This window comes from Apaloderma vittatum, unplaced genomic scaffold (assembly GCF_000703405.1).
Source record: "Apaloderma vittatum isolate BGI_N311 unplaced genomic scaffold, ASM70340v1 scaffold14, whole genome shotgun sequence".
NCBI lineage: Eukaryota > Metazoa > Chordata > Aves > Trogoniformes > Trogonidae > Apaloderma > Apaloderma vittatum.
The window spans coordinates 15870-35931 of NW_009711934.1; the positions used below are offsets into that span (position 1 = coordinate 15870).

At 33.6% G+C, this 20062-nt stretch overlaps 1 protein-coding gene across 1 annotated transcript in view; it reads left to right on the top strand.

Annotated features, from left to right (window-relative positions):
* RTTN (rotatin) overlaps positions 1-20062 on the top strand; it is a gene marked incomplete at its 5' end in the record, with an annotated part of 78598 nt that overhangs the window by 15537 nt on the left and 42999 nt on the right. Inside the window, 17 exons of the mRNA XM_009867785.1 lie at positions 1461-1631; positions 2923-3135; positions 4350-4462; positions 5536-5662; positions 6248-6373; positions 7514-7630; positions 9116-9255; positions 9508-9679; positions 10758-10857; positions 12484-12572; positions 14228-14345; positions 14625-14733; positions 15485-15538; positions 15712-15900; positions 16959-17198; positions 17315-17459; positions 19107-19261. Coding sequence (XP_009866087.1) covers positions 1461-1631; positions 2923-3135; positions 4350-4462; positions 5536-5662; positions 6248-6373; positions 7514-7630; positions 9116-9255; positions 9508-9679; positions 10758-10857; positions 12484-12572; positions 14228-14345; positions 14625-14733; positions 15485-15538; positions 15712-15900; positions 16959-17198; positions 17315-17459; positions 19107-19261 — 2378 coding nt within the window. The remainder of the gene's footprint in view (positions 1-1460; positions 1632-2922; positions 3136-4349; positions 4463-5535; positions 5663-6247; positions 6374-7513; positions 7631-9115; positions 9256-9507; positions 9680-10757; positions 10858-12483; positions 12573-14227; positions 14346-14624; positions 14734-15484; positions 15539-15711; positions 15901-16958; positions 17199-17314; positions 17460-19106; positions 19262-20062) is intronic.

Below are 20062 nucleotides of genomic sequence, written 5' to 3' on the forward strand. Positions count from 1 at the left end.
CTGAGGGAGCTGGGGCTGTTCAGCCTGGAGAAGAGGAGGCTGAGGGGAGACCTTATCGCTCTACAACTACTTGAAAGGCAGCTGTAGTGAGACGGGTGTTGGTCTCTTCTCTGTAATGAATAGCGACAGGACAAGAGGGAATGGGTTCAAGTTGCTCCAAGGGAAGTTTAGATTGGATATTAGGAAAAGCTTCTTCACCAAAAGGATGGTGAAGCACTGAAATGGGTTGCCAAAGGAGATGGTGGAGTCACCATCTCTGGACGTGTTTAAAAAATGGCTGGATGTGGCACTTCAAGAGTTGATTTAGTGTTAGGGTGGTGTAGGGCTGTAAATTGAGCTTCATGATCTTAAAGGTCCTTTCCAACCTTTATGATTCTATGTGTACTTAAGTGCAGTTTGATTCTGCGATGCCAAAAGGTCAGACACTGCAGACTGCCGTAGCCTCTCTTCTTTTTTGGGTCTCTAGGTTTGAGACAGTCATCTCTGTCTCAGGGAGGAATAAACTTTTGCATCTCCTGTTGATCTGAGGCTGCACGGTCTTGAAGCAGAGGCTCTTCCTGCCTCTTCTAACTGTAGCAGGACAGAGAGCAAAGAACTTTTTGTGACTCCTGAGGATGAAAATGAATAGTTTTCATCTTACTGTGTGTTTATAATTTCTTAAAAGACTGATTTGATTTAGTCGATTGTGCATTTTAATTTTCTTCAACTTCAACTATGTTGTGTCAGATATAGTGCTTAATTGTTTAATAGTGATTATCAATTTATGGAATTAGTAAGCTAAATCTTATTTGCCATTAACTTTGTAATCATTATTTGGCATTCATAAGCTGACAAATTAATTCTACCTTTGTTCTAATGTCCTTTAGTATAAATCTGGCTTTTTAAGGTGACCAAAATTCTAGAAAACTAATTCTGTTTTCTCCAGTATCAATGAGCTGGATTTATTCAAATGATAGGGATTCTTGAGTATGATTTTACATAATCTGAGGAATGTGCTGCTGTTTTCTTTGAGAGTGAATAGGCATAAAAACACATTTGATGTTCTCAAAGCTTGGATTATTTTTAAAATTGCTATTTTTTAATTTTAAGGTAAATGATCTCCTAATATTTCCATATTAAAAATTAATTTCAAAACAGTTTAAATTCCAGAAGTTAAAAAGTGTAGTGAGCAGGAATTAAGGGATAATAAAGCAGGATGGGGGCAGGTGGTAAGGTAACCAGTAATAGGTAATTATTGGCCAGAGTACTGAGAATTTTGAGTGAAAGAGGAGTGAGGTCTAGAAGAACTGCACGGTTCTGTTCAGACGATGACCAAGATGCTGCATGGTTTGTGCCATTTCTGCATTTTAAAGTTATTTGGTATAATTGTGTTAACGATGCAGTGGGTGCTGTATGAACGCTGTAAAGATACAGTAATGTTCAATTATTTCTAATGATTATATTTCTGATTCTGTTTGCAGAAGGAGAAAATGCTTCTGGTCTTGGGTTTGCTTGGCGAAACTATATTATATCACAAAACCAATATAAGTGCAGAGCAGCCCGAGGTGATGTTGGTGCATCACAGAATGGCATTTATTAGCATTTCACTCTTCACTGTTAGATTGCTGCAAATACTTCTCCCTGTAGACAAGGTATGCCATCACTACTTCTGGAGTGATTTTCTTTTGCTTTTTAAGAGGGCAAAAAGTGATAGCTTTCCTAGTATTATTTACTGAGAAAAGAGCCCCCGAATAGAGAAATTTATCTGATTTATGTTGGGTGAAGAATGATCACAGAAGGCAACGTTGTCCATATTTCAGTTATCACTGCATTCTAGAGTCTTCTGCAGATTTCAAGTCTTCAAAAATATTTTTAATTTATTGTTTTTTAATGAGTTTTTGAAATTCAGTGTTCTTTCTCCTTTTTTTTTTTTTTGTTTTGTTTGAAGCATGGTTTGCAAAGCTATGCTGCCCCCTGCTCGCTTATAGTATGTGTGCAAGTAAGGCTAAGAATTGCATAGCGTTTAGAACAATCACTCTTAACCTGATGGAACATAGCAAGCAATTGTGTTTCATGCATTGTAATGATTTTAATTATTCTTTGCTTCCAGTGCTCTTTAAAAGAAGATCTCTTGTAACTCTTGGGATTTTTTTTTTCTTCTGTTTATTTCAGATGTGGATGTCTGATGTTTGGAAGGTTTTTTTGATATGGAAAGCGTTAGAAGGTGTTTAAACCTGTATGGGTTGACACTTTTGTGGGTTAGTTTTTATTGCAGTCTAGCTCTTGTTTAGACATTCTTCAATCTGAGCAGCAGATTGATTTCACTTACAGGCTTTTTGTCAGTAATATTAAGTCTTTTACTATTAATATAAGTAATCTTTTATAGCTGCAGGTAAGTTTAAATGTACTAGATTAATGACTTTTTCTAATGTTTGTCTTTACGTTCTTATGTAAATAATATAGAATTGAAATTTTGTACATGACAGGAGCTAGAAAAATGTTACTGTATTTGAAATAAAAATTTTAGTTGAAGGAATACTGAACACTTGCAGTATAAAGAAGCACCAACAACAGAAATCCCAGTTCTTAGTACGTGGCATTGCTGTGGGGAATTGTAGACAGGTTTTTATTAAAAACAGAAATAATGTAATCTCTGCCATCTAGTGGTTACACAGTAAATTTACGCTGACCAGTGGTTGCGGCTGAATCGTGCACGAATTTTGTGACTGGCTGCAGGTCTGACATTAGAACTGACCTCCAGTGAGCTCTCGCGTTTAATTAGAAAAAATAACTCTTCATATGGAACTTATTTGAAATGTGTTTCTTTCTGAAAGTTTTAAGTAGCAGTGATAGTGATCGTAGCTGTTGAAGGCCTGCAAATGCTGTCGTTGGTTTTACTGTATTTTCAGGCTATTATTCTGACAGTTGTTTTCTTTTTCAAAGGCTAACAAAGTTTTACAAAAGACTTTGCTGAACGCTTTATTTCTTCTCTCCCTGGATGTGTCATTCTCTGTGGAATATCCAAGCATTCATGAATCCGTTGTAGCCTATTTGGAGCAGATGAGTACTGAGAACTACAATATTTATAAACAAGCTTCAGAAGCTGCGTATTCAATTGAATGCACTTGTAGCTTTATGGGTGAAGTTCGTAAGAAGGTGTGGAATTCTATGGTGTAAAATATTTCCTGTAAAAAAATTTTTTTTTCTCCACTTAACTGTCCCTGTGTTCAAAACTGTAGTCTAGCTTAGCTGAAGAAAATCTGTAAGTGTATTCTGTACTGAGCACAATGTACCTAATTCATATTTGTTTTCATTATTACAACTCATGACATTCATAAAAAAAATAATCTCATTCTAACTTAGAAATAAATGTTTGGAGATCAGAAGAGGATAGGAGACCTTTTATGGGCAAGGAAGTAAGAAAGAAGCAAATTTTATAGTGCATGTATGTACATTGCCCAGTATTTAAATACTTCAAACAATTTTAGTTGCCAACAACCCAACTACTTGGCAATTTTAGGTCTAATAAGCAACTTCTAAACTATATGAGATCTGTATGTTTCGCTTTATTATGAAGGCAACTAATGTATTTCACTTTGAGGTTCTAGCATAGTACTGAAATATTCTTCTGCATTATCCAAATGGACAAGTAATTGTGCAAAATACTTGTTCCATTGATACTAAAATAAATCAGTAAAATACAGCAATATAAATGTAGTGCTTTCTTCAATCCGAGTTTATCTATCCTTTACACAGGCAAATTCTGAACTTAATGGAAGCAATACATTGCTCATAAAATACTGTTTACAATAATGTTAACTCCATCAAATTTAAATGGCTCATGTTTGTATTTGGTAACCAAAAGAATGAAGACATATGTACTTCAATTTAAAAAATCCAGAGTTGCTCTTCAATATTAATAGCGACTTGTTAGAAGTTTAGTAGTTAAGTCTTTCATAATATTCTTCTTACATAAAATGCATATTGATTTTTAAAAAATAACAATTTGATTAAAAGCATTAAGTACTCAAGGATGAGTCTACGTCATTTAATAAAGTGTTTTGAAAGTTATAGTGTTCATGTTATGAAATGTTAGACACGTTATTTCTGTTGAGTTTAACAGAAATTTATTTGGATTCAACAGCTGAAGGGTTTTCAGCTTCCAGGAATAGGTTCTAAAAATTATTGTTTAAAAACCTGTTGAATTTGTTAGTCAGGTTAATTATAAATTTCTCTGTGGAAGGCTGAACCAAAGCCTACTTAGTCGATGTATTTCAATGATGATAAATTCTGAAAGATTATGCAGTAACATTGGACACTTTTAATATTACTAATTCTGATAATTTCTTTCTCTTCATCTTACTTCTCAGGGAGACAAGAATCTTCCTGAATTAGTAGAATTGGCAGATCAGTCCTTGAGTAGTCTACCCTACCATCAACACTTCCCCTTGCTTCAGGAATGCATTCACATATGCTCAGATATGTGAGTACATTAGTATATAAAACTCTTACTTGAGAAAATATAATCTTTTTTTTGCATGGGTGAAGTTTATCAAGTAGAAGCTCAACTTACTTATTCCCTATACTTGAACAATTGTTTTCTTTTAGCCATTGAAAGGTCTTTTCTAAATAACTTGTATCATTCTGTAGTGGATTTCTTGGAAATTGATTTTCATGTACTAAACCCCCTAATGTCTTATTCTTATCTATGTATAAGCTTTTAGGATTTTTGTATATAAAGTTACTATGTGATTTAGTAAGAAACTGTCTTGAAAAACTTTTGATCTGTCTTTCAAACTTTTTAAAATTCCTTTGTTCCAAGTGTATTGATGTAACTTTTATTTTACTTTCAGAAATCCTAAAGGACTTATTTTACTGTAGATGCTGTATTTTACAGTGTGGCATCTCATTTATTAAATAGAATGTTTTTATTGCTTTTTAGATTTTTTTCATGTCTCTAGTTAGAGAATTTAAGTTACACTGTGGTGCCTGAAAAAGTTCTATATTGAACATTTAATTAGAAATACAAAATCTTAATTTTATACTGGTTCAGAATTTGACTTCAGGGATTTTTTTCCAAGCATATTACATGTAAGAGCTCTCTAATAATATTTTTAAGTTATGAAATGTCAAAACACTTTTCAGTGTTCAAATGCTTTTAGAATTAATTACTGTTTGATTGCTGTTTCAGACAACAGAAAGTTCACTTCAATTTTTTAACTATACACTATGATCTGTTGAAGCTCAGTAGATTTTATGTTTTCAGAGGAACATAAATATTTGTCAGGATCCTAATTTTGATGAGAGAATTTTGAAAAAGAGATTAACTACATGTATAAAAAAGTAAATTTACAAACATGAAGATCAATACTATGATTTTTGACAGTCATACTGTGATCTCTGATGTTCTGTCTGTCAGGTCATTTTTCAGGACGTATACTTTTTCAGGAAGCAGTTTTCAGAGATTGTCATGCAATTTAAGAGGAAAATTTTTGTAGATGTCTTTTGGACAGTGTAAAATAAATAACAGCTAAATGAATTATTTTTTATTTTTAGTTGCAAGTCTGCTGAGGCTAACTCATTGCTCCAGGCTGAAGGCCAGAAGATGCTTCTCCGTCTGTTGTCTCATCCTTCGCTGAATATAAAGGCGAAAGCCTACCACTGCTGTTGGCAAGTGGTTAAGGTTCGAATGAATGCTTACTTGATGCTCTTGACACTAAATAATGTGTATGATATCATTTCCTGTTTAAAAGCATTTTTAATGCAAATTCTGCATGCTCTGTTATGCTGTGAAAGCTGTATAGGCTCAGAATTACAGTTTGTTGTTGTGGTTTTGGTATTAAATCTACTTAATTAGGCTATACTTCGGTTACTGCACTTCAGAATGACAGGATCTCTAGAGGCAGAAAAACAGTGACTGACAATTTTTAAAATTATTTTTTAAAGGGAGTCTTAATGATGCTGGTCACTTTGTGATTTTGTTTTTGCTGCTGTTATACAGAAATATTTCTTTTTAATTGGGCTTTTGAAAAGGTTTCAAGTGTTCTGCTGAAATGAGGTTCACTGAAAAAAAGAGCCTGTGATTCTATGATTTGTAAAGACAGTGTTTCTTCCAGGGCTCTAATGTTTTGCTTTCAGAACTGTAGTTTTCCAGACTGCATGGAGAAAGACTTTCACTGGGTGACAGCTTCAGGCAGTGTATAAAACTAGATGTAGTAGTGGAGACTGTCTTAATTTTAAAAACTAACCAACTTCATTTTTACTGAAGGACTGTTTAGGTATTCATAATATTGCTAAGCCTGGATCTTCAATCTGCCATGGAGTACATTTTCTTCTTAATCCGAAAGTTTTGTATGAAATCTGTACGTTTGGCCTTCAGGAAGATAAGAATGAGGTACTGTGGTTAGTAGCTGTGTTTGTAAGTTGATGTGCATGCAAAGTGAGTGTTCGTATTCTCCATGGTAGTCTGAGGCTTACCTGGAGTTTTGACTGCATACAGGTTTCTGTGCAAACAGTGAAGTTGTAGTAAATCAAAAGACTTTTTTAATGATGAATAACGTTCTATTAATAGAATTCTATTAAATGTAATAAAGGCCAATGAAAATTTAATTATATTCAGCCGTGATGCACATGTGGTGAAATACTAGTGATAATGCTTTACACTTAGGGGAAACATGGAGTCTCAAGACTTGGTAAAGGTGGGATGACCTCTGAAATGTATACATTGATTGAGGAACAAGAAGACATTTTAAATCTTTAATGTCTTTGCTATAAAAATGTATTTCATCATCACAAACACATCTGTGTTTAATTAGCTGAGTATTATAGTGTTATAGGCCTAAATTTCCATTGGAGTTCTGAGAGAGGGGAAAAAAATTACTTAGGCTATTTGTAACTGCTTTACAGCTGATGTGCAAGGTTCCTACAGTCAGAGGGGAAAATATGTTGACTAAGAAATTTGTTTTTATTATTATTTAACGAAGTTGTGCATTATCATATATCTTTTTCCATTTTGATAAAGAGCTTCAGATTAATTAGTGTACAATTCAAAATGTTTGGCAACCTTCTTAGTCTGACTGTTTGTCTAAAGTGAAATGGCCATGTAACAGGCTTTTAAGTCTCTTTTCTTCCTGTATCTTCAGAACCATGTCATAAAGATTGGGAAGAAAATGCCCCAGAAATGTAGGGTCAGGAAAGAAAAGAAACAGAATTTGTTTTACCTGCAGGGTAGAGGCACCAGTGGAGGCATAAGCTGAAGTAATGATTTTTGTTTCAGAAAAGACAAACTAGAGTTTTAAGAGGAAAAAGATTGAACTATTTGTGTGTTTTCTCTGAGAGGCTTTTCTAACAACTTAATGTTTAGCGTGAGTGACAATTTAAAAGTAGCATTCTGTGGTGCCAGTATTTTGTCTGTAGATCCTTTTTCTTTGAGTTATTTTTTTATAACATTTCAAATCGACAGACACATCAGTGGTTTCATTAGTTTCTTTTTTTTATTGCTGTTTTGTTTTGGGTTTTCTTTGTTATCGAGCAGGTAAACTCTACAGCCAAGGCCATTCTGATGCATCTGTTGCAGGGACGATTAGTAATGGCAGTATTGACTTGGAACAAATTTATTGAGGCCCTCTGTCCAGTTATTCCTGTTTTACAGGTACTTCAAAGTCCTTTAATCTGATTTAATCCTTTAATCTAATCAACACTGTCATGTTAAACAACAGAATATTCACCTAAATAGCAGATGGAAAAATAGATTAGCAGTAATATACCTATAGACTTGTTTTGTCAGATGTCAAATGGAGAAATGTTTTAATAGGTGTCCTAATGCCAGTCAAAGTTCCTATTTTGAATTTGTAGTCAAATTTTAGCCTGATATTACTAGAGGTGAAACTTGGTAATGTTGTAGAGATCAGCAAGTACTGACTGTGACTCAAATGGTTTTAAGACTTGAGTGAATAATCCTGGTATAGATTAAAAAGTTATATACTTTTTTATATTAGTTAATAATTATTATCATGTCCCCCATATCTTAAATTTGAAAATTGTAACTCCTCTGTGATGATTATATAGTTTTCTGATCAAGTATATCTTCAATAAATAACAATACATATAAGTTGTATTTTCCTGATTATTTTGATATTTGTTTTCTGGTTTCTTTGTTTCCAATTTTATAGAAGTATCAACAGTCAGTATTATCTGTATTCCTTAGTCTTCATTTCTCTACCACTGCACAAGTTTTCTTTTTGTTATCTTTATTCTTGGATTGATCTAATGGGAACTTTTGCCTTTCTTAGGCCAAAAAAAAAAATAAAGGCAAAAATGGGGAGAAATTGCAAATAAGATGAGTCATGAAATAAAAGGCTAAGACAGAAAAACACGCAGAGGAAATACACTGGAAACTTGAAAGTGGTGGGAGAAAGGTTACTTCAGAGCTTTCTTGCCCAGTAAAGTCAGCTTTTCTGTTACCCACATACGTATCTTCCACTGATGTTCAGGTTTCAGTATGTTTAATGTTTAATACAAGCTGTAGGCTAAATGTGTGAGAAAAAAAATGATCCCCACTCTCATTTTTGTGAGCAGAATTTTCCTCTATTTTATATCCTGCAGTGGCTAAGTACAATACTTGAGAAGAGTATGCGGGAGTCTCTATCTACCTGATGCATACAGAATTAGTTGTGTTTTAGTGTTTAATTGTTTCTAGTATTATTACTTGAAGTAACTGATTCTAGTTTGTTGTTTGTGTGTGAAAATGCTTTGGTGAAATATATGAAAACAGATAGGACTTAATGTTCTGAAGTAATTTTCTTGTAGGCACTGAATTTTATTTATTGTAATAGAAATTGATGTTACAGAGCAGCAACATCTTAACAGATGGAAGGGTAAAGCTTCTAGTCAGAGTTCCTCTGGGCCATGTAAAAATCTTAAATTTGATTTGTGTACAGGATTATTTATTAATTTTAATATATCTTTATGGAGGAATATTTATCTGCAGAAATTCAATGTTACTATTTTTCCCCCCCTGGTGTTTCTCCTTCCCCCCCTTCCCTTAGCTCCTAAAAGGGGAATTACATTATTTAATTTACTGAGTTAGTAAGTGGGGTTTTTTTTTAATTTGAAAATTTTTGGTTGGTTGGTTTAGGGCTATGCTGACACAAAAGATATGCTAGGCAACTGTATCCTCACTTTGAGTGAAACAACCTCTGACACAGGAGAGGGTATTCTCCCGAGAACTACTAGACTACGGGCTGCTCTGCGTCTTCTCTTCTCAAAAAAGCAGTTGTAAGTAATGCCCTGTAGCATTTCACCACATCTTCTAATGTTGGTAATAAAAATGTCTTCTTCAAAAAACAAAATTGGTTATTATGCAGTTGGTTGATTTGAAAGGTAGATTGATCAGTATTGAGTTGAATAAGTACTTCCACCCCACCGTATTAATTTTATAGACTAGTTAATTTTTAGCTCTACAGCTAAAGGTTTCCATACTTACATACTTATTCCATACTTTACATACTTATTTATTTACTCCTCTAGGGTTCGTTCTATAGCACTTAAACACTTAACATTCCATCTTTTGAATGAAGAAGAAGCAAACTTGAAACGTCCGCAGCTGCATAGTAGTGTACTTTCCAGCATTTCAAACTTATTTATTATAGAAAGAGCTATTGAGCTAAAATTGGATGATAAAACTCAGTCAATATTTAAGGTGAGTAAATTCTGTCCAGATATTGTCATTGATCATCTCTTCTACCTGCCCAGTGTCTAAAGTTATCAAGTTATGAAGGCTGCAATATTTAATGCAAATCTGTTGATACTTTCATTCTGTGTGAACTTAACCAGTAGTTTTTATGCTATCATATGCAAAAATAAGAAAATAATTCCTTCTTTTTTTGCTTCTTCTCTCTGGAGATAAGCTAATGGCAAGACTTAACTTGAGCACAAAGAGCACAGGCCTGCTCTGTTAACAGCAATTTCATTGTACATGGATAGAGTCTGATTTCTTTTTTTTTTGCTCACGTAGAGCTTTTTACATCCGCATAATCAATTCTCACTGAAACAGGCACAAATAATTGTTAATGTGAAATATTCTACGCCAGATTACAAACGCCTCTATTTTCTTAATATCACTGCTTTTGCAACATGAAAAACAAATTACAAGTATTTAACCTCTGGGAAAACATATCTGCTTTTTGATTTTCTTTTTTTTACTATCTCCCCTCTGTTCTCCTTCCTTCTTGACCCTCGGCGCTTTGAAATTAACCATATGTTAAACAAATGCTAAAACAAATGCTAAACAAATGCTTACCCTCTGAAAAAAGTATTCTGACTGCTCATTTTACACTTGGTTTATGATCTTCCCCTACATCCTTCGAAAAGTTAGGACTTGAAATTTGTGTGGCTATGTAGGATTATTTACATTAATCTAACGCTATTGCCATTGAAAAATTAGTCCCTGTGGCAGACTGGGAAGCACATTCTGGCATTTCTATGTAGTGTTGAGTTTTCTGTATTCCTACGTAAATTAAGCTTTATTTGTTAGAAGTCTGCATCGGTTATGCATTGGAAACTATTGTCTTGTTATATCACACAGGCATTAATAGAGGTTTGTTGCAAAAAGAGTGTAACCTAATCCTTGCTTATTACTTGCATGTGGAATCCAATTAAATATATTCTAATTATGAATTGAGATCTTTTTATTTTCTACTTACTGTTAGAAAATTTGGCTAGATACCTTGTTTCATAATAATGTGCTGGATGTAAATTTAATATAGTTTTACTTTTAGGCAGAAACTGTTGAAAAGCTGTATGATGTCTTGACTTCTGATACTGTTGACCTAGTTTTAAGAAAGTCTGCAGCTGAGCAACTAGCTATCATTTTAGAAGGTAAAATTCTTCACTAAATTTGTGTTCATGTGGTGATCATTGCATGAGCTTGCAGTTTTGCTAGGTTTTCTGTGTTTGTGCAAAGGGTACTCTTTGTAATTTTTGTGTATATTGTTGGACCAGAATATTAATACAGTTTTGGATGGTCTACCAATTCAAATTAGAAAAAAATATTATTGCTGTCAAGAGTAAGGAACAGTGGTCTTACTGGTTAAGAACAAGCTTCCTTGGGTAATAGAGGAGTAAGCTGAATTCTCAAAGCTCTGCAAGACCTTTTTTTCTGCTTTTCCTCATTAATGTTTGTCAGTTTCTTGATCTGTCTCAGAACTAACAGTGCTTTAAATTTTTTGCTGTTGCTGACTCAGTTTTGAGTGGGAGAGACAATGGTCAATATATGTATTTTTTTGGTGATGTATTTTAATTAGGAAAACTATTTCTTAGATTACATAGGCTAGCTAAAGGGATTTTCTACTGAGTGAGGAATTTCTCCCCATTTTGAGTTAGCCTAAGTAGTAACTGCAGTTAAAATGGGTTGAAATGTCACTTTTGTGAGTGAGGATTCAGTAAACTCCGGCTGAGCTTCCACGTTCATACTCTCTTTTAATACAGAGAGTATGATCCTGGACAGAGAGACTCCCTGTGGCGTTTTGTCTAGCGTGTTTGCAGGGAAAGTGTTTCTCCTTTTATTCTTTAAGTGGCTAATCGTAAATGTGCATCACGGGTGGGTTTTTTTATAATTGTGTTACATGAGAAAAAAAATGAATTTTGGTAAAGATGATGTGATTGAAGTATGATACAAGTAAGCAATATTGCACAGAACATTATTTGTCTTGGTGTCTTATCGTAGCTATAGAATTTCAAACCTGCATGTTTGTGCTTTACCTACTCAAACTCTGATTCAAGTGTGTTTTACTCAGGGATCTCAAATCCAAATGACAGCATATAAATTTTTCACTATGGGGAAGATAATATTAAAGTCAATATTTTTCTTTTCTGAAAATTGATCACAGTAATGAGGAATTGTCTGCTTTGTCTCATAAAATACATTCAGTTCTAGCTGCCAAAGTTATCAGAAGTCAAAAGATAACATGGAACATAGAGTAGGATGAATGTTTAAAGGAGAAAATGCAGGTTTATCAGCATATTAAATTAAATAAATTTAAACAATTTATTAATTGTTTAAAAAACCGCTAACAAACAAAAAACCCAACCAAACCAAATGATGTGACTTTGTTGTTGTTGAATATTCTTAAGCCAGGTGTTCAGAAGGATGAGGTTGGTGGAAAATCCTCTCAGGGTTATCGAGTAAATACCACTTTACCTCCATATGAGACTGTTAAAGACTTTATAAATATTACACTGGATTACCGTAATTGTGGAATGTAAAGTTCTTTTGGGCAGTTATATAAAGATATTTAAGAGTCTGATTTTCCAGGGACGGCTGTAGTCAGCTAAGAGGACTTTGAGACGGCTTGCTCTGGTAGAGCTAGAGCTCTTCTTGGTTCTGTTGACTGGCGATTTTGGAAACTTGTTCTCAACAGCAAAGTTTATAGTCTTTTGGAAAGATATTTAATATTAAATCGCTGCAGAACCAGTGATTCTTACTATCTTTTGTTTTACCTACAGACACCAAAATGCATGGAATTGTGAAAAAGCTGGGTGTGATAGAAAAGATTTTGACTTACCTTAATGAGTGCATACACGTGGACGGCAAGGTAACAAGCTCTTCTGCAAGCATTGCACAGCGTGGCAGGAGATTAACAGCCAGGGAACTGACTGTGTGTGGTGTGGTTCTGAACCATAGCAGAAATTCTCTTGAGCTTTCTCAGTAGAGATCAAAAAAAAAAATCATTTGAATGACCTCAACCCCTCCCCCTCCTCCACTAAACACCTAAAGTGTTATATTGTATATCATAGTCCCTAAACTTCAGTCTTGAAGCAAGTTATAATTGAAAATAAGACGTTGTTGTAAATGGAAATCTATATGTTAGGTTTAGTTTCAGGTATAAGCAATTTTCTGACCAATAGATCACCTCACTAGGGAGAATCTCAGGAGATCACATTCAGTTAGTATGTTTGTTGTACAGGACCAAGCTTTCTGGTTTTGTAATATGTCTAATCTGATGCTTAAATTTTTCTGAAGCTCATTATCTGCAAACATTTTATGCAAGCATATTTAGACTATAAGTTGCTCAGCATCACCTTACTGGATAAACGTTTTATGTGTGTCTTAGTTTGCTTGCCTAGTATTATTACAGCAGACCAGCACTCCAAACCTTGAGTTATTTTAAGAAACCAAGAGAATTCTTATGTACTCATGACTTCTTTCCCAAAAATGTACACATTAATGTCACATTAATGAAAGTGACATTCTTCTTCAGTGATGGTAATGTTTTTTTTCCAGATTATCAGTATCCAAGATTATTTTATCCCTGTAGCTTTAAGAAATGTTATGTTATGATAACTGCTTATCTTTTGTTTGATATGGCTTAGCCTAAACACAAAGTTTGAGTTTCGTTAGGTGAAAGAAAGACCAGGTAGGTTTGATTAAATGTGATTAGGACATTATCCTGAGAGGCCCTAGGCCAGAATGTGATTCTCTCCTCAAATGATTGTTTTTATTTCATTCTAAAGTCAATAGAAAAGAAACAAACAAAAAACCTTGTGTGTTCTTAGAAAAGTGGTTACCAAGAAAGCACATACTAGATGGAAAAAGCACTGTTTAAATAAGGATTTATATATAGCTCTGCAAAATACTCTTTTCATGCTAAATAAGCAGGGCTTTTGTTTATTCAATATTAAACTAAACTGTATTTGGTGATGCAATTTACAAAACAAAATTTGAAGTCAGAACCTTAGACAAGAAAAGTAATGGTACTGAGAAAGTCATACTGTTTTCTTGTTCTTAGGAGCAGTGACTTTAGTTATATTTTTGGCTGTTCACTGATACTTCTGTCAGACTGCTTTTCCTGATTTGAAAGACTGAGACCCAGAAAATGAGATACAATAAGCTATTTGCATTGGAAAAAAAAGAGGAGGAAAAAAAAAGCAGCAGCTTGTACAGTTGTAAACATTTTTTTTCTGGAAATCCTTCTCCTCACATATGCTTCTCAAATATTTTGGAAACAAAATGTATAATTGTGTTGTGATGCCAGAGACCAATTTTTATTGACTAACAAAATAATAGCGGAAGTGAGTATCTTCTAATTAATAGGCAGTTATTGTCTTGGTAAAATGTCTAAGAAAGTTTTAGATTTCTCTTATAAATGATGGAATGTATTGCTTCAGAGCATGACAGTCTATATTAAGCATATTGTAACAGATTCTTCTAATTATTATCATCTGTATTTAATTTTTTCTGTTCCTACAGCTTATGGAATCCATAGTGTTACCATGTCTAACGCTCTTGCGCAAGCTTGTTTATGCCGATCCAGTTGTTTGCCTGTCCCTGGCACAGCAATCACCTTTACTGCTGTTGCTGTTCAGAGGTAAAGATTCTATTTTGACTTTAATAGGTGCATGGAAAGAAAAGGTGTGAAATATGATTAGATATTTAACCAAAAGCCTTCTTAAGAACCTTGGATCACTTTAGAGCCTCTAATATTAAAAAGACCCATCATTGTGTGCTAGTGTTTCCCATGTGGCATCTGTTGAAGATATTGGCAAAATGACTGTGAAAATCAGTTGTTTTTAACCAATGTCCTTCAATGTGTTATTGAATGTCAGTGTTTTCCTAACACATTTTCAAATATCTTTATTTTATTCAGTTTCCCTGATATTCCAACATGATCGTGCTGTTTTAACTGAAACTACCGTATTACTTTGTCTTCTGTTGTTTGATGAAGTAGCAAGAGCAGAAATGTGGTATGAAAAAACAGTTATTTCATAGCATATTCTCTAGTAAAAATCTAAGAATTTAATGAAAATAAGTTTATATATCTCTGCAAACAAATTATGCCTCAAACTTTTATATGTCCAAAACTACGCATTTGTAAGCCAAATAAATTGTTTGAAGATTTGGGTTGCGTGCTGTATAGGCCAACATGGTATATTTTTGCAGTATAAATACTGTGTACCTTCAAGGTAATTTTAAGTTTACTTTAATTTTTCAAAAACCCCTGTTTGGTTCCATAAATGGAAACTACACAAACAAATACCTAGCTTTTAGGTGTGGGGGGTTTTGGGATTTTTTTGAACTTAATTAGAAATCTATTTACTTTGGCTTTTAAGTGTGTCAGTTGTCCTTAAAACAACATATGTCAGTTTATGTTATCTTACTATTTGAAATTTACATATACTTCAGAAAAAATATGCTTTTAGAATTCATACACATGAAATATACTGAAAAGAATTATAATGCATATTTTTTCTCTAATGGAAAAAGGGAAACAAGCATGTGCTGTGGTATGTTGTCTTTAATTTCATTTTTCTGTGCAGTACATCTGCAGCAAGTAATTCTGTTTGTTAGTGATCTAAGAACTATCTTAATATTGGAGCTAGCTGGAGGAAAATATATAGCAATATCTGAATAATAAAGACATAATAAGTGTAGCTTTAGTAGAAAATTGACGCTTAAAATGGAGGATAATAACTATAAGTTAATCTCTTGAAGGGCTGATGATGTGATGGTTAATGATACTGTCCTACCTGCCTTCAGTTTACCTGTTGCTGTTGTTAGAAGGTATGTGTGTGTCCTTTGTCTTTTTTTTAATTTCCCCCACAGTTTTTGCCCTCTGAAAAAGTTTCAAAGACTTTATTTGCAAATGTAAAAGACCGTTAATTTAAAAGAAAAAAAAAACCAAAAAAAACCCCCTTAAACACCTTAAAAAATTTATTTTTAAATTTTTTTCTTAGGTATCATCTTCCAGTCAGGATCACTGCTCATCATGTGGTTAGCCCTAATACTGTGGTGGTGCCTTTGTCTTCTGAGTGCTTGACTATGAAACCTGTGTCAGATATGCTTAAGATGGCTTGGAATCTGTCGTGGTACCATGGGATTGAAAACCTATTGCAACTGATAAATTACGAGGAGGAAGCAGAAATGTGAGCCATTTTATCTTGATAAATATATTTCAATTTAATTAGTATTCCATTTAAGTTTAAATATGTTTTCAACTTCAAACAGCAGTTTGAGGTTTTAGTGGTTGAGAATGCTGTCTTTTTAAATGTAAAGGATCAAAGAAAGTTGTAGATATGTTGTCACATATAAATGTTGTGACATTTATATATGAAGTCCAGAGCTTGATCCAACTTTTATTGTTGGTCAGACTCATTTTGAACAATGGGCTCTGTGGCTGTTTTTCTTGTGGTCATGTGTTTTTTAGGAAGCTGCCTATTTTCCTGTTTATAGTTGCATGACTTGCTTTTTTTCTCTTTCCCCAGGGATTTAAATTTCAAATAATTTCAAATCATTAATGGTAATATTAAGAATTGTGCGAGATGATGAAGAAAATTCCCTTTACATCATTTCATTAGCTCTTGATTACACATAATTTTTCTCTTTGAGACTATTTTATATATAGAACTCAACATCTTAAAAGATTCTTGGTTTCAATAGAACTGAAATGCTTGTATCTCTGTCCATCTTCACAATTTTTCACATTTTGCTGGTGTCTTTTAAGGGGTCCGATAAGTTTTATTAGTAAGCAATATGGTTCTCAACCATTGGAAACTTTACAGTTGTTGAGTTGATAAATCATTTTCATTTTAAGTTCCTTCAGGCAAAAACAAAGCAATCTCTTAAAAACAAAATGGGAAAATAGTATAGTCCAAGTGGTCAATTTTTAGAAGAGCATGGAGGGCAAGTTCATTACGAACAATGTGAACAGCACCTTTCAAGTAGCTTTTTGAGAGGTCCCATTTTTCCAAAGAACCCAAACAACTCGGGATTTAAATGTGGTGGAGTTGTTTGCTATTGTTGTTGGGTTTTGTTTTATTGGAGGAGATGGGGGAGGGGCAAGAAGGAGAAAAGATTGATTAACTAAAGTAAATTTTAAGGCAATTTGTGTTTTGTCTTGAACTGGAAAGTGAATGAGTCAACACCCACTGAAGTAGTTTGTGAAATTCTGACTGTTAATAACTTCTCTTTTATACCTTTTCAGATTTTTAGACTCGCTAAAACTATCCTCAGAAGACATTCTTATACTCGAAATAACTCACACAAACTATGGACTGCAGGATTGTCTTAATTCAATCATTCAGGCAGTATCCCACAGGGATGTTAGGGCTGCTCTCACTAGGCTTAGCTTTTATGTTCTGAACGACAGACTTGCATTAAAAAGTAGTTCTGGGTCTTGTGGAACCACTTTGAAGAGCTTTGTTTGGCAAAAAGCAATAAGCAGGTAAGCACATTGACAACAGAAATCCATTAAAGATTATGATGCTTAGTTTGTAAATTTCCTAGTTGTTGTATCTTAAAATTATGGAATTGACTGTCCATACACCTCTGTTTCTGCAGGTTTCTGCAAGTGCTTCCAGCTTCTGCAGAGGACGAGAAGCTTTTAGTAGATGTCTTAAGATTTTTAAACAAATTGCTTAGAGAGCAGAGATTGAGTTTGGAGTCAGACGATCTAAAGTGGATCTTGAAATCATTCCTTAAAAATGTAAGAAAGTACCTAAGAAGTTGGCTGTAGACTCTAAGAAATTATATAACTAAACTGGTTGACTGGTTTGTTTCTGAGAGTTCCTCAAGGAGAACAACTTATCTTAACAAATGCAAGAAGTAGAACATCTTGTGTTTATAAATGTCTGCTACTGTGTGGTCAGTGCTGCAGTTTTACTGAAGGTAGCTTTGAATAAGAGTAAGTTTTCTTCTCTCCTTACTTGGTAAGTGAATTGTCTTTCTAAGCTCAAATATAGTATTTGCCAGAAGCAAACAACATCTACCTATGTGTGTCTTGCTGTGATTTAGTTAACTATGGTGATATGTTTTGAGCCATATGACTATCGTTAGCCCTGCAGAGCTCTGTATGTACATGTAACTAAATTTACTTATATGGATAACTGTATAACTATACACATGTACAGATGTGTCTGGATACATGCATACATATAAGGTGTGCTGAGTTACATGACTACGTATGTATTATCTGTGTAACCTAAAGGATGAGGTTCCATACAGGTGTGCTGGAACCTTCTGTTTGTCAGAGGTATGAGTAAATGTTATCTGTCTCGCACTAAGAACAAGAATTGAAAGTTAGAAGTTTTTGCTTTCAGTATATCTGTCATGCTTTTATTTTAAATGATTTTATGTCTTAAGTAAAATACTTTTATAAACATGAGGAAGTTATTATATGAGCTTACAGTTCAGTTGCTGTAATTAAAATGTGTGTGCAATATTGAAAGAGTGTGATTTATTCCCCCAGTTTTTCTAGACCTCCAGGCTGTCCATCTGAGAGATCCATTCTAATCAATAGCTGTTAGTTTAAGATTTGTAAAATTGGAAAGTATAAAAACAAATGGGAATTACACATCATAAAGCAGAATAAACCAACTTTTATTATGTTTGTCAAAATATAATAATTCAGTCTTGAATTATAAAAATAATAGTTAAATGTCAAAGAGGAAAGCGATGGGTTGAGTTTCAGAAGTTTGCACACAACTGTTCTTCACAAAGCAAGGACATGCTGCCTGCCTGCAAGATAATTCTTGGTCTTCCAAAGGATATCATATGTTAAGTACAATCTGCATGCACTTGCATTTTCTCATTTTAAAATACAATAAAAATTTAGGAAAAAAGTGCTAATAGACTTCATTTCAATTACTTATATTATTCAGATACTTCATTTTATATGGCTAACTAGGAATCCTCTAAAATTTTTTAAGTATGGCCCATTCAATATATTAATATAAAAATCTTTATATCAGATGATTTTAAGTCTTTTAGGCTACTGAGACATACAACTTGAACTAATAGTTCTACAATATGTTTTCTGGGTTTTGTGATCAATTTTTTTATTGCATGTTATTGCTGTATATAACTTTGACTTTTCTTTCATGAGTCAAAGTACACTGTGTCATGACTTAATGCCAGGAAATTTTAAAGGCCTTAACAGTAAATTCTTTAATGATTCTTTACAGAATTTAAAAAATTCTTTACAGAATTTTTTTCTTAGTAAAATGAGTGTGGAATTTGTGGTTTTTAACGTGTGTGATTTGTAAGCTCTCAACAGAAAACTGTCTGTTGTGGGTATTAAAACAGGATTTAAACAACGCACTATGTTGACAGTATTTTTATTCTTTTCTTTTAGAAGCTAAAATCTCTTTTGGGTCTCCTGGTGCGACCAGAATCCCAAGTGCAGGAAGAAGTAGATGAAATACAGACTGCTGTCAGGCAGCAACTGGATAAAGAACTCATTCACCTTTTTAACACATTGTTATTTTGTTCCATGTCGGTGACTGACAGGTACGGTGTAAATGGAGCTGCCTCTGTAACTCTGAAGGGGGATCATCATACCTACTGCTGAATAGAATCACATCATGACTCAACCATTTTAAACCATAAAAATGGAACATACTCTTGAAGATAAACATCAGCTAGGACTTTTCACAGTAAAACTAGGAGGTTAACTGGCAATCTTGGAGGAGTATGTACTAGTAGTCGCTTATATGGCAAATGATAATTAAACTGATAGCAGGGAGATGATGAGCTGTTTCTTCTTCATGTCTGGAAATTTGCAGAAACAAGTGATTAATTTTGTTGATTTTGTAGCATTTATAGCAGAGTAAAAACTGAAATATTTGAAATAATAAATGTTTATTTTCATTGAACTACTTTTTGGCCTTATTTAGTATGTCAGTGCACACGACTGATGATTTAAGACACCTATGTCCAGCATAAAGTTTCAACCCTTTTCTGTCAATCAAGCAATCACAGAAATTAATTTCTATTTGTTTTTTTTTTCTCCAAGTTTCTAAAATAGGATCTTCCCACACTATTTTCACTAAACGTATTATAAGAAATACTAAAATTGTGGCTTAAAATAACATTTCCTTATTTTAAGTGCTGCAACATAACTATTTGTAAAGATACTTTCAAAATGTTAGCTTCTTTACTCTTGCCATGGAGTTATTAATAATATTTTCTATAGATTTTGACAGTTGGAAAAGGGAGGATAATAGGAATCCCTGCTAGTTAATATCTCACAGGCCTGTATTTTCTATCTACCTGAATTCTAGATTGATGGATATCTAGAATATTTTGTAG